Source organism: Diadema antillarum, unplaced genomic scaffold, assembly GCF_040938485.1.
Source record: "Diadema antillarum isolate AM-2024a unplaced genomic scaffold, OU_Dant_1.0 scf00000187, whole genome shotgun sequence".
Classification (NCBI taxonomy): Eukaryota; Metazoa; Echinodermata; class Echinoidea; order Diadematoida; family Diadematidae; genus Diadema; species Diadema antillarum.
In genome coordinates this window covers 1114924-1131025 of record NW_027271076.1, presented here as the reverse complement: position 1 = coordinate 1131025, position 16102 = coordinate 1114924, and the positions used below count along the sequence as shown (strand labels likewise).

The following is a 16102-nucleotide window of genomic DNA, read 5'->3' as shown; positions in this document are numbered from 1 at the left end:
GCCGTGACTGAGCAGAAACTTCAAAAATTCATAACTTTTGAACGGATTGTCCGATTATCCTCAAACTCTCATTGATGTGTTCTACTAATATTGCTGCATTCACTCAACCCTCATGTCTATGAAGGTAAACTTGTCCTTTAACACCTAGCAATGTGCGAAAGAAGTTCAGGAGAGGCAACAGATTTGCGGACTCCTAGAAATCATTGAAGTGAATGGGATTTTCCCTCTGTGAGGAATACCTGTATGTGATGGCACAGATCCCAAGCAGTGCAGATAAGGGTCAAGCTGTTTAGCCGATCTTAAAATTCATTTTACACTAGATTTGAATAGTAACAGACTTGCCAACAGGAGCAATCTGGGAGATATTTGTGTAATACACGCATCTCAATGAACGAAATAATTTCTGAACAGCACGACTCCTAAATTCTCTCATCCAGGCATGAAGATATGTTTGACATCACAAGCTATAGCAGTCTTCTCATCCAGCTGTGACTGAGTGGAAACTTCAAAAATTCATAACTTTTGAACAGATTGTCCGATTTTCCTCAAACTCTCATTGATGCGTTCTACTAATATTGCTGCATTTGCTCAACCCTCATGTCTATGAAGGTAAACTTGTCCTTTAACACCTAGCAATGTGCGAAAGAAGTTCAGGAGAGGCAACAGATTTGGGGACTCCTAGAAATCATTGAAGTGAATGGGATTTTCCCTCTGTGAGGAATACCTGTATGTGATGGCACAGATCCCAAGCAGTGCAGATAAGGGTCAAGCTGTTTAGCCGATCTTAAAATTCATTTTACACTAGATTTGAATAGTAACAGACTTGCCAACAGGAGCAATCTGGGAGATATTTGTGTAATACACGCATCTCAATGAACGAAATAATTTCTGAACAGCACGACTCCTAAATTCTCTCATCCAGGCATGAAGATATGTGCAAGTTTTTAAGAAGTCTCCTGCAGACTTAAGGGGACTTGGTTGGTCTGTTGTACTACAATGGGCCAGGCTTTCTATGCATTGAACGACCTCTATCTATCAGACGCTAGTATTGAATTTCTTTTCAAGTACTCAGCAAAATGTAACATCATTTAGCTGTGATTTACTTGAATATGAAACAACATCCACTCACTGCTTAAAAAGGCTTCAAGTGCAAGTCTTTTGAGAATAAGTTTTAAGAAGAGCTTTCTATCACAAAAATACTGTCCAATCGCTATGTCCATGACATTGGAATTGCCCACACACATATGTGAAGACCTACATTCGATCTCTTCCCGCATACTATCTGTAATAAAGAACACCACGATGCATACAGTCGAATGGTGCCCCGAGGATGAGGGACGTATTAAGACCAGACTGACAGGTGTTAAACCAGCAAAGTGCCAGATGTGACAGTCTGTCTGGTAATCAACCTCCTGTTTTCCCTCCATTTTCCTTGATTTTTTTTTTCTTATTCAATGGTACTGTTTCCCCAGCAATATTTGCTATGCAGCAGCAGAGCAATGTAAACATGAGAGATTTTAGCTGATTGATCACTTTCTTACATACATGTATTAACCCTTTCTGATTTCCAGTCATTTCCTAGCAATGACAATGTATTACTGCAATTTCCTTTGTTTTTACAGTCTTACTTTCTCCTCCCTCCCCCCCCCCCCCCCATTGCGAACTATTTCTCTGCCTTAATATATTATACTATAGAACATTAGATTATGAAAAATGTGGCATGCTAAAGTTAAACGATGCATTGCATGCATACAATATTGAATTTCATAGGCAATATGCAACCTGAAATATCACTGTTTGTTTCTAGGTAATGACAGAACTTCACACTGGATGCATAACAGTAACAAAATATGTCATCCAATATTCCTAGCTACCATTAGTTCCACTTTGTACATGTGGAGAGCTAAGGGTACCAGCAGCAGATACTGTGGCTGGTATATGGCGCACTGATTTACACTGGCAAGATTTGGCAGTACATCTCATTAACCCTGTGCCTTTTGCTCCATTGGTTCCAAAGGTCTGAAAGGCATAGGGGGATGCACCATTAATGCACAGACTCATTCAGTACATTTACAACAACGGTACAGCTACTGCCTAAGGAAGAGGCAATGTACTCAGCACTAATGGACGTGGACAAAAGTGAGGAAGTGGACGAAACAAGCAAACTGTCTGCACAATTTCGATACGCGAATGAAGCAGGGTGTTACAAAGGTTCCGACCAGTGAGATGTCAAGCATCAAATTACTCACTGGCTGAAGATGAGATGATCGAAGTGTGAATCGTTGACCGAAGATAATACCATCAAGCCTGAAACAACCAGAGGCCATTACGAGAGTCCACCTCACGCTTCTTGGAAGAAAGCAGAGTTAATGATCACCACTCTCAACTTAACCCGTTGAGGACAAGTCCCGAGTATACTCGGGCAGATGTCTATGGGAAATGCCTGTTGTGGTAAAGTCCGTCCATCCTTAACGAGTTAAGCAATGATCAGCCTAAGATAGTTTCATATAAACAAAATGCCCAAAGATTGTAAGGTAAAGAAAGTTATAATCAGCTTGAAGTCTTGTTTGCAGCCAATACTAGAATACTGACCAGTACAAAAAATTCTGATGATTAAATATAAGGCGAGTAGCTTGCCAAAACTATCATGGTGCTGTTAAAAATGTCTCTAAAAGTACAACAGAACCTGAAGTAGTACTTACCCTGGATACATAAAAGTAGTTTAACAAGCTGTTTGATCTTGTGTTGAGTCAGAATCAGTTGTTGTTGTTTTTTTGTCTCGGTCACACATTAGTAAAATGATGAAATTTCGAAGTGTTGGTGAAAACGACTTGCCAAAATCCATGTGAAGTCGAGGCAATGGCCATCGAAGTGACGTGGAACTGAATCAAACTATCACCCAACAGATGCCAGGACATGGTATTTACTGCTTATAAAAAACAGACACATGGCAGTTGTAAAACATGACAAGCCTAGGCACCAGCATATGGCAAGACATGTGCACAGGTGAGCCCATTCCCATTCTGCGGAATAAAAATAGCGTGCGTCACGCACCTTGCACTCACATGCATTATTTGCTTATCTCAAATGATCTATGATGTACTAGCGAGATACTATTAGAAGTGTGAGCAGTACATTGCTGCACATGCATGCACCTTCCTCTAAGCATATTGATTACCCTAGTGTAAAGGCTGCTATCAACCATATGTGTTCTGAATGAAGCAGGCCATGCAACACTGTGAAATGCCCAGTGTTGCATGTCAGTGGTATAAACACATTCTGCAACAACCATCAATTTGGAGAACAAACTACCAATGAGTGAGTTTAAAGGCCCCGTCACACTACAGCGAATGCCCAACGAATGCCCAACGAATGTCCAATACATTAGAAAACTTGAAGATATGTTCACATCCGTTGGTAATACTGGAATAGTTCATAATATGCTTGGCGTTCTTTGTATTCATTAGCTATTTGTAGGGATTCGCAGAGATACGCTGGAGCCGATCTTTTTTTAAAAACATGTCCAAAATCTCCAGCGTATCTCTGCCAATCCCTACAAATAGCTAATGAATTCAAAGAATGTCAGACATGCAAACTGTCTTCACATTTTCGAATTCGTTGGGCTTTCGCTTGGCATTCGTTGGGCATTCGCTGTAGTGTGACAGGGCCCTTACACTGCTATACAGAAATGAGAAACAAAGTCAATAACTGTCTATGCTGTCAATATGCAATACACTTGAAAGAAACAAAAAAGTATGAAAAGGTAAAAACAATTAGGAAAAATATCATATGATGCAATAGAAAGTGTTCGTGACTGTGAAGTTCATACACTGTTACTTGTAAGTAAACATAGTATCAGATAACACTCAGTTTTATCTGAAAATAGAAACAACTTCTCATAATATCCAAGTGTTATCTAGAATGAGCAAGGAAATTCTGTGAGTTAATTATTTTGTGCTCGACGTTATATAGCTTTGATATGGTATATATGACATTCTGTGATGTACTTCCTCATTCATATGGGGGAATTATGTATTTGCCATTTGATAACCATGTTCATTTTATACTATAATGTGATACCTCACACATTTAAAAGATTCATTATGCTTGGAATATGACTTTTTTATATTCATATTGGCAGAGTGGTAACAATTATTTCACTGCAAATTCTCATTGCATTCAAAGTTTGATTATCAATATTACAGTCACAAAATACCAGAGCTCACTTCAGTCCTCGTGGTTGGACCCACATACTTATTTTTGTGTGGTATTCTGGAGTGAGAGAATTGGCAGAGTGAATGCTACTGTGCCTTGTAAAATGGCGTTATCTCTGACCCACGTTATTTAAAGAGTCCCTGAAAACCCTGCACTTAATGAATCACAACCACACAATGTTGACAGCTATATATAGCACCATCAAACGTGAAGGTTAACTCGCAATAACACCACCGTGGCGACACCCAAAAAAAAATAGAAAGGGAAACCAATAATGGCGCATGAGTGGCATGTGCCCGGCCTTAAGTGAGAAATCAATACACCAAAGCACTTTAGAACATATCACTCACACTCGATGCCCATTTGCAGCATGCTTGCTATAAATTGGTAACATCCTGTTCTGGACAAATCTAAAAATCAATATCAGGAAACTGAAGCAAAAAATATTGTAAAACATTGTAGTCGCTGCTGCTTTCATGTTGTTACTAAAGCAATAACTTGACTGACTAGTTGATATAGCCTTATATGGTCTTTCTAGCTAAAAGCAATTTCAATGAAGTATTATAAGAGGACAATATTCTCTTCCTTTCTAAAACCATGTTCCCATTATATCAATGATGAATGCTAAGCAAATCCAGTCAAAATATAAACATAAAGCACATTATTTCCTTTCAAAATGTTCCCCAAAATCATTCAATTTGTTGCTTGAATGAAATACACGTCATCATACTTAACTCACATGCCGACACTTACACAGGAATTGGTATGATATAACCACTCATCTACCTAAGATATGAAAATGTTGCAAAAAACTTCCTTCATCATTTTTCACTCAAAACAAAAACAGAATATCTATTGGCATTAGAAATGTTAATTCAAATTCAAATTCAATTCATTTTCATATGAATACATCAAATACATCAAATATAACACAATTAAATAATACATGATATCAAGCTAGGAGACATAATATGACAAAATGAAATACAATACATGATATCCAGCTGGGAGGCATAGCAGAGTATTGCAAACATATAGAACATAGTGGTTGATCTATGAAAATTGGAATCTGAGAATGAATGCTAAAGAAATATGATGGAACCTACTTAAAAGCAAGCTTGTCGAGCATAGGTCCCACTTAAAATCGAGCATGTTACCATGGAGACTATGTTATGGTGAAACAACACATTCATCATGTGAGTGTCTAAATATGGCCCTTTGACCGTTCATTCTATCTTTACTTGAAGATTCATGGTAACTCTGATGTACACATACAGTATTTCTTCAGATAACACTATTTCCCAATGCCACTGAGAACAAGATCTACCATAAAAGAAGGGGAAAAATATTGAAAACAAAGGTGTTTTTTTTTTTGGGGGGGGGGGCTGCTCTCAACAACACATCAATGTGATATATTATATCTCTAGAGACTGGCACAGGAAAAATATCACACTCCATTTGCAGAATCAAAAGATTCTCTCTGTGGTCCTGGAGATTTACAAGCCAGGAGAGCAACTGGCCACATAAGATGACACATGGCACAACACTTTCAATGCAGAATCCTTTAAGTTAAGTAACACACAGGAATTAATGTCTGCTATTTATACAGCAACAAGATTTGTCTTGGTGTGTTGACACTGCAGTCTGGAACTGCAGTTTGGATACTCACTTTTCTTAGCATTTGCCTGTCTTGTATTTGCAGTGGAGACTTCGCAAACAGGACCTTGCGATTTATTTTTTTTTTCAATGTGTCGGCATGACCAGTTTTGTTAGAGCCAGAGAGCAGTTAGCTACATTCACAGTGCACTGAGATAACATCCTTTTGCTTCTCACACTTCTATATTCTTACAAAACAGAAAGCAAAAACTAACAAACAGCAAATATACATAGAAAGGACAAAATATAGACTGAGGAAATATAATCAGTTGCATTAATAACGTCATATATCCATTTTCAATCTAAGCTGACATCAGCGGAGTCAAGACTACTGGAAAGGGGAAAGTAAAAATAAGAAAAGAAGGGGTAGATGTAAACAATATGAAAGCAATTGTTTAACAATCCTTAGGAAATGTTCAAATAAAAATAAACGGGAGAAAATCCACCCACACACCAGGCTGATGAAAAAGAGTCCATTAGGATAGTGAATGCAACATGTAGCACAGAAGGCCATTAGTGGAAAGTGTGAGCCCCTCATTTCTCTTTAATCAATGGGCATGTTGCGAGCAGCAGCCACTAAAAACACGTTATGTTTGGTTTCACTTTTGCTCTTCCAGGTTTTGCGGGTGGACTGTGGGGAAATGATAAGGTAGACAAGTGCAGCAAATGAATGGTTTCAGATATTTCTCCCTCATCTAGAAACATTTGTGGTTATTCTGGGTGTAGTTGTTGTTGTTGCATCCTCATTTTCTCCACTTGAGTTTTTGATTGCTTTGCAGCTTCTGTGTATTATTTCGGCCCACAAGTATCAAGACAGAAAACATTGACGAGGAAAGTAAAGTGCTCTTAAAGTGGTCCCGATCCAGGTCAATGACGGAAAGACATCAATAAATTAAAATGGTATAAATTGTCTTGACTGCTTGATGGAGGCTAAACTTGTCTACAGGAAAATAAAACAGAACACACAAACATGAAAAGGTAACCAAACTAGTGAGTGAAATTCCCTTCCACCCACACACTTTCTAATGGTTTCAACTTACAATCCAGTCACTTTTCTCATGTATTCTTAATAGCTGGATGTTATTCATCAGTTAACCAATGACTACATATCATGACATCCAAAAGGATTTTTAATTGGCACAAGGCAATAGCAGGAGTAACAACCTTGCAAAAACAGCAGTCAGTATTCTCAGGGCTAAAAAAAAGCCCACATATTTTTGGTAGAAAAAGCATATTCTTGATAGATTTTTTTTTTTTTACCTTTCCTGCAATAGATACATGGAGTAATGCAATTCCGGAAAATAGTTATTTTCAATAAAACCTGCAGTATTTTGACCCCCACCCCCCCCCCCAAAAAAAGAAGAAAACTGTACAAAATACTGCAAAAAAAAAGTAACAGTTGGAATCTCTGCATTAGTACAATTCTGCTGTCCTGTGATGATAATGTATTGTACTTTGTATAATTGTACATCTCTGTGTATAAGTGCAGTGCTCTACACACACACACACGCATACACATACACACAGACACATACTGTCAGTTAGCATCACAAAGCTCTTTTATATCACAAGTTCATCCACTGGTCCCCCAAAACAATCTGTACATCATATGTACACAAAGAAAAGTCAACAACGAAATGCCAAACTCCCATAAAACTAATTTCCCTCTCCGAGGATCAACACAAGAATCAGCTCTCCACTTAAATGTCAACACGATAGCACGGCTCTCCCAAACAACCGGATATTTGCTCACAGGAGGGAGTATCAAGTTTGTCTTTTTCATTTTTTTTTTTTATTGGTTGCATTTTTGCTTTTCTAAGCTCCCATAGAGCCAGAACATCATAGGCAGAGACCAGCACGAGTGGTGGTGTGTGCACTGCTGGTAGGATTTTTCCTGGAATAAATTACCCTTCTTCATGACTGCTTTCCAGACAGGCTGGGATTTGTGGATGGACGTTAAAAGGCTCTGCACACTTTCTTACTGGCGAGAGACCACGAGACATGGCTGACGCAAAGAAACATTCTGGCTGTCTGGGGCTGTGATGCTGGAGCGTGCCAATGGTTAGTCTGTGTTTCAGACTTGTGCCTGTTCACAACGATGGAGAAAACCCATTGACAGTACAGTGAACTTGGTCCTATGGATAGAGGTATCTCATGGGATATTTCATGATCACATTTTTCCAATAATGTTTGGTATCCAGCGATTATCTTTATACCATAAGCTACCTGAGTAAAGTACAAACAGTATACACATGATGTGAGTTTGTGTTGAGCCCTGGTTTCCAATGCATACAGACTATATACATGAAAATATCAAAATACATAAGTAAATATCACAATAACAGCCAATAAGCATTCAGGATTTGTGTCGGTGGCCATGGTAACTGCTTTCATACCAAGAAATCAATCAAAAGGGAAGTTTCCTCAAACATGTGGCTTCAGTCACTGCAGAAATATCAGTGAAACTATCAGAAAGTTTGAAAACAAAGTCGGACAAGCAATTCCAAGTTCTCGACACTGCCATGTGCAACCCTCTCTGAAATTCTGCATGAACTCACTAAATCCATTTTACTAGGACGTTATAGAGCAACTCAGCTAGCTCTTCAAGTGGGAATGGGGAATATCTTTCTCATTTATCTTGGCAAAAAAAAGTCAAATCAAATATGAAACTTTCATTAAAAGAATGAAACTCTCGGAAATCATTTTCATACGCACTTCTCTCCCTTTTACAAAAGTTTTCTGCATTTACCAACTACATTAACATTTGGGAAAAATTCAAATCTCTCCTCAAAAATTTTGTGCATCGAAATCCACACAAAAATGTCCTCAGTTTTTCCTCATACTGTAAAAGTGGATATTTTCACGCGAGTAATTTTTCGCACTGAGAAGAGTTTCGCGCACACAGGATTATATGGCCAGCAAAAATATTTGTGTGCTTTTATTTTTGCGCTAGTTTCTGGTTGCGCGAAATGCGCGAAAATTTCAACACCGCGAAAATTTCCACTCAGTATTCCATTCTATCATCACGAACTTTTGAGAATGAACCTGAATACTAGGCAAAAAAAAAAAAAAAGAAAAAAAAAAAAACCTCCAATAAGCTCTTTGGTGAAATGCCATCATAGCTTCCCAAAGTCTTTCCCACCAATGTAAACATTTGCTTGCTACTCCACACTGGGAAAAATTCCTGGATTTGATCATGTGACCCCCGTGATTTGATCATGTGACAGGTGCATGCCAGCATGAGGGTCGTACAAACGGTTACTTCATCTCCTTCCTACACCCGCATCCCCATTCCTCCCATCTCATTACGAGGAGTGGGAGGAGGCGCACTGCTAACCAACCTTAAGCCTTCATTACAAAAATAAATCAAAATTGAAGACAAGCACGTCCCAGAGGTTCTTCTGTGAGCGTAGCCTGTAGAGAAATGAAAAATAAAGAAACCCACATACAAAGGTTTTGCATGTATACTTCTGCACGATGCAAATGGACATAATATGACAAGAAGTTAAATGGGTGTAGGAGGGGTGTGGGAGGGGTGTCGATCCCGTGGATTGGGGGTGAGTGGTAGCAATCTATCTGGGGCAGCTCCAATTACAATAGGATGCTGCCCCACTAACATTTCCAATGAGGGGGGAAGAGTGTCAAACTGATCTGTGCCAAGACCTGCTACAGGGAAGTCGTATCTTTAACTTCTTCTTTCTCTCTCATCACGTGATCGCGACATGGCGTTTTTTTTTGTTCGGCATCGACGAGCTAAATTGAGAGCTTCCCCTCGCCCCATCAAAGTACTCGCTGGGATTGTTGCGGGAAAGAGGAAGTTGCCTGGATTTTAACATTTCATGGGAAGTGGTCTCTTGTGGCGGGTATCAGAAAGAGATACATTTTCATCCAAGCATGCCTGAAAACATCTCATTTACAGAAGCTTTTCGAAAATCTCGATTTGAAATGGTAATGACATATTGTTGTTTTTTCATGGGGGGGGGGGGGGAGTTTCATTGCAACATATTGTTAAAGTTTCACTTTTGTGGAGACTGTTTACATTTTTTATGATTGATGCAATGATGAAATGAGTAATAAGTGATCAGTGAGACAGGTTTTACTTTTATTTATTCAGAGTTACAGCAAAAATACACCCGTACATAGACGCCAGCATCACTACTAATGATGCTGCTTCCAAAAATAGTTTACGGTTGCCATTAACTGATGGCATTCATACATCATTTGTTGATTTTTTTTTTTTTATTATAAGGGCTCTTAGAAATGCCGCAGAAATGTCAACCAACAGCTAACTGGGGAAAAAGATTTGACACACACATACACACACACACACAAAGTAAACTAAGGCTGGAAAGATAGAGAAATATAGTGACAACATTAATTCTCTCTCTCTCTCTCTCTCTCTCTCTCTCTCTCAGTATACGTGACAAGAGTTTACGTCATCAACCTATCAAGCATTAATTCCTCTTCAGCCTTTCCTGAATGTCCTTGGGCAGCGATTTGCTTTTCCACTTAACTACAAAGCCTTCATAAGCATCCTACACTACAGCACTCTTAGTCTTTCATATAATCCCACAATTCCCTTTATAAGCGCATCAATGTTCTTTCCTACAAGAAAAAAAAAGAAGAAAAATGAGAGTAAACCTGGAAATACAGACACATTTCAACAAACTCGATATAATCCTGGTTCCCAAGGATGTTAATCTGTATCAACATGTACTGGTCGAGATGTCCCAATAAATGCGGATTCAAAATGCATTCATATACAAAATATATATTCAATATATGATGAGTTTAAATGCATAAACCGACACATTAATTTTTATCGACTTAAAATATCTAAGATTGGAAACTGCTGAATAAACAAACAAAACAATCCCAATATGTGAACATTCCAACATCTTCAAAAATATCTCTTGATATTTAATGAGTGCAGTATCATTTACAATTTTTATTTTCTCTATTTGATGATGACCTCACTTCAAAAAAGAAAATGTAGAAATTGCATTTGTCTGTTCCTTTGCATTAAAAGTCTCAAGAAACTCAATCCCTACAGAAAAAAGAACACCCCCACAAAAAAGTCTATTAAAAAGATAATGTAATGGCAACCATACATGAGTTTTTTGATGAGTTCGTACACTTCAAATGAAAATGGTATTGCTACAACATGAGTTAAACCCTCAATACAATGTATGTTCGCCCCTTCCTACTCAATCACAGATATAAACTTACGACATTCCTTGACATCAATGCTTCCTTTTTCTTTGACGAGCTTTTTGGCTTTCTGCTTTCAGTTTGCTTTTTCTATTAAGACTGCTTGTTTCAAACCAGATTTTGTAATTTCTATCATTCTAATATCCAACATAATGGGGGGAGGGACACACTCTAATTTTGGTATTTTAAGCAGTGCAAATGACTACGTTGAAAAGAAGGCAGAAATACTGCCTCTTTCAGTGGAATTGATTGGATTTGTCATATCTCAATGCTCATCATTGCATTTCATGCCTCAGAGCAGATAATGGGGAGGGGGGGGGGGGGGGGGGGGGGGGAGAAGGGGGAAGGGGTAAGGGGTTGGGGGACCGTAGGGGGGTTGGGGGACCGTAGGGAAGTTCATGCAGAGTTTGAGTCAGTGATGGTGAGTGCATCACCATACAATCGATAATTCCATCAGAGGATACAAGGCCGGCTGCATTCCACAGTTTGACCGTGACTGTCCACTCTCAACATAAGGCACTCCCATTCTTGCTCACTATGTACTCCACCTTTGGGAAAAAAAGGGACGGAATAATTATCCCATGTGTGTTGTGTGTATGTATGTGTGTGCATCTGTGAGTATATATGCACTTATTTCTTTCCTGCGCCAACACATTCTTTTTTGGTTTGGTCTATGGAGACATGCATTCCGATAGTCCAAAGCAGTTTATACAACACATCTCACGAGACACACAGTTAAAAGTTCCATATTGCACGCTGCCACTGCCAGTCTTGCAACTTTGTTGGAGCAAAAATGGATATCGCACAGCTAATGTCACCAATTGTCATTGACCACAGTGTTACACTCATGATTGACTCAAAGATTTTGTTCCATTGCACAACTCTTATGTCATGATAAACAAACATTTGCCATTTGCACTTAACAATTACAAGCGTGCTTACAAACGCGCATTCTGTCACTCATTTTACTGTTTAAAACAACTTCGACTGGTTGGTTTCGCATACATACTACATTCGCTTTTCAAAGAAAATAGTTGCCATTTCTGCACCAAATTCAAGAATCTGTGTGGACCACATCTGTTGACATTTTAGGTTTTGTATGTTTTTATAGTGCATGGTCTTTACTCATGCAATGGTACAAAATTTTGCACTGAAATGTGAGGTGCTCTATTCCACATGGCGCAGAGTTAATTCCATTCCTGTTAATTTGGGATATCTGCAATAAAAGCTATTAAGTAATGAAGAAAATAATAAGAAACAATGGGTTATTTTAGTCAACTTCAAGAAATTTGCCTTGTTTTATGCAACAAGTGAGGTATCACAGTATCTAATTACCCTACCACTCCTGTAATTTGGGTGTTTTTCAACATAAACATACACAGATTTACACAGTATTTTTTTTTTTTCGTTTTTGTTTTTCCCAAAGCATCAGGGCAAAGTGTTTTTTACATGTAATTGCATAGAGCAAATATTACCACTGGCTATGCAAGCAATTGTAACCTATTGATTTAGGTCTCACAACATCTGCAGATCAATATATAGATTACTGCAATGTTCAAGGAAGAAAAATTTAGAAAAAAAAATAGTTTGTTTGAAAAATGGAAAAAATGCACATACATATACTTGAACAATTTCCAGAGAATAACAAATAAAAGTGACATTAGAATGACAGAGGAAAGCCAAGATTGCGCTGTTGTGAGATCTGAAGTTTGACAACTGCTATTTTGAAAAGAGACAGGAACAATATAGATAGAGAAATCTACAAAATCAACTTGATATGAAGAAAGGAGCCTGCCAAGTAATGGTAACATTAACCTTTAGGCAACATGAAAAGTCAAGGTCAGTCATTATAGAGAAACAAGAAGAAAAAAAAGGAAGGAACACTCGGGATTGTGTTTACGGTTTCCTGACCAATTTCCTCTCTCTTGCAACATAGTTTTTCATCTTCCTCTTCCCTTTTTCCTCTTTAACTCCTGTCACAATGGTGGTCTTTCCTAAGGCATTCAATACATTATCAACTGACTTGACTGCGGCAAGGGGGGGGGGGGGGTTGTGGTGCGCCTGACTGTGGTTCGATTCTTCTCTTTTCATCCTGGCTTCCAACTTGAACAACTGAGCATTCTCAACCCTATAACTAGGTGCATTCATATCAGAGTTATCGTGGCAGTGAATACGACATTGATTTGGTGGCACTGCTCACGTTGGCAAAATACCACAGTCGTAGATGCTGCTGTAACTCATTAAGTACTGTTATCATGTATGAAAAATGGTGGTATTTCTGGTAAGCTTTGCACATGTGCACATTTCCAACATGAAAAGACATGCAGTGTGTGTCAGTTCACCTGAGAAATACACCCCTGTATGGTCGGTGGTATTTCATGACACAATTCACACAATAAATTTTGCATGGATATTTCATGCTAAATTTGAATTACCTACCTAAATACCATGGTATTTTGCAGTGTATTTGCATTCACATTACCAAATATCGCATGAAACATGGCAGTTATTTCCACCATAAATGTGAACGAACCTACCAAGCACTGTCAGCACATCCACTGGAGTGCCTTCTTCCCTGAATGGCACAGATGTGCAGAAACTAATTGCCAATGAATAGGAGATTATTGTATCAACCTAATCTCTAATGTATCACCATATATAGGCTTCCAGCTCACGGCCTGAAGGAAATTGTTCTGCCCTGAGGAATCATATGAATGCTGATTAAAAAGTGTGGCGAGTTACAGTTATGTTCCTGGGCATTAGGTTGAGTACCTCAGAATGAGAGGTACAGCGATGCATGTCTTCTAACATTTGCAGGCTTAGCATCAGCATGACTGTTTGTCGGGGAAAAAAAAACCGCACAAGAGATAGCCTCGCCCTGCTGCTATTGATTGCACAATAGATTAGACAGAATAGAATTCTCATATGCGAAATAGAAAGAGAGAGAAAAAGAATTTGAATAAGAAGAAGAGGGATTGAAGAGTGCAGTTAGAATTGATGAACGCATCAGGAAATGGCCTACACTGTGAGAGAGGCTGAACTATAAGATCAGGGTTGATTCAAATATATTTGATATATACACAGAACTTTACTTCCATTCTTCTGTTGTTGTTTTTTATTTCTCACTTCAAATCAGTATGCATTTAATCATATTTTTTTTTTCATTAAACATGACAGGATATGCATTCTATATACAGGTACAACCTTACAGAAAGAAGCAACAAAAAGCATGATTTACAAACTGATAATTTCTGCCAAATCTGGAGAAATAAGTCACCTCGGTTAGGATGCATTTATCTGTAGGTTTAGCAATGAAGGCAAGTTATAAAGAGAAAAGAGAGTTTTCAATAGTCAAACAGCAATCATTTAACAACAAAACAGAATAATTTGAAAAACATTTAAATAAAACAAACAACAATCAAGTGTATTCGAAGAAAGCACTAGGTAGTAACATATGAAAAGAACAGAAAGTTGACACATTAGACTATTAACAATAAAAGTGTTGTTAACAGTCAGAAGCCATGAAGATGGGGGAAAAGGAGAGAGAATTGCTTATTTTCGGGAAGAGAAATAGAAGAGAATGATTCAAAACGTAGAAAAACAGAAAATACCATTACTTCCACTTTTCAGGGCAAACTATTTCAAGTTTGACAAATCTGAGCTGCATGATTATTCATACCACCGGTCTCTGACACTTTGTAAAGAAGAAGCTACAAAAAAAAAAATAATAATAATAATAAAGTGCTAAAATGAATTCACGTTTGTGAGTGACTGGATTTCACACTATATTTTCTGTAGACAGAAGTGTTCAGAAGAAAATACTCACAGTTGATTTATTAGCATTTATCTCTTGATGGTTACAGTGCAGTATTATCAAGAGTTTGTATGCTGAGGTGTTTAACCATGCCTTTGAACATAAACATACAGCTTAGTCAGTAAAGTTTAGCCATTTTGGAGAATTAAGCAACTGCAATGTCAAACAGTGTCTTCATAAGACAGAAGTCGAGGTTTGAGCTGCAGATTTTTACTTCCTGATTCACCAGCCAGCAATGATCATACAGTATTTACACATGGTGATGAGAAAGTTGAAAAATGAGCTAAGTAGCACATGGTAAAGAATACATCAGTGTGCAATGGGTCGATAAATGGCATCATGGCTATCGCCAGACCAGAAAACTCACTGAATCCGAGCTCTCAGAATATGCGGTTTGCCAGAATTTCTTCATCTATCCGTGAGATGCGGGCGTTTGGGCACAGATCCACTGCGTGTAGATTCCGATGAATTGCTAACGACACCAGTGATCAGACAGTCGGACGCAACAGCTGACGGGATAGATTTTGTCGAGGCTAAGGCAATGATACCATTAACTCTCCGGAGGACTCTTGTTTAGCATGCATCACAGCTGATCAAATAATCACAAAAGAGAACTCCGTGCCATGTTCAGGCAACCTCCTTCTCTATCAATACTCATCTGCTTGGTGATTTGGCTTGGCTATACCATCGCCAAGGCCAGTGCCATGCTCTTTGGGCCTCAGTGATGAACTACAGCAAAATCAAAAGTTGACTTTTTGAAAACCAATCTGAAAAACTCATCCGCGCTTCCTGATTGGAACCATTATCTCGCACAACTCTACACCTCAGCACGAGCTGGCACAGACCAGCTTATTTCCCTCACAGAGTGGATCGGGATCGAATTTCACCGATTTATCCACAAAAGATTCACTAGACGGATTCGGTGTCAGTAAACTGATCATCCGAGTCAAAAATCATCTCTCTAGGCTGCTTAAGTCCATAGGAGGCTCATGCAGCAAATGCTTCCGGTCAAACGAGGAAGAAGCGATAGATTTTGATATTCGCAGCCAGTCCTAGAAAAGTTATGACCTTTCACAGCTTTACCTACCTGACCAGCCTGGCAACTAAAATCTTTGATTTTTTAAGTCAAATAACTGCTGTTTTTTTAATGAAATTGAAGAGTCTACTGGAAAAAAAAAATAGCACCATGCCAAATATTACCTCCAC

At 38.5% G+C, this 16102-nt stretch overlaps 1 protein-coding gene across 1 annotated transcript in view; it reads right to left on the bottom strand.

Moving 5' to 3' along the window:
• Positions 1-15530, bottom strand: part of LOC139723367 (cyclin-dependent kinase 14-like) — a 124680-nt gene extending 109150 nt beyond the window's left edge. Inside the window, exon 1 of the mRNA XM_071634622.1 lies at positions 15264-15530. Coding sequence (XP_071490723.1) covers positions 15264-15308 — 45 coding nt within the window. The 5' untranslated portion in view covers positions 15309-15530. The remainder of the gene's footprint in view (positions 1-15263) is intronic.
• Between the last annotated feature and the right edge of the window lie 572 nt (positions 15531-16102).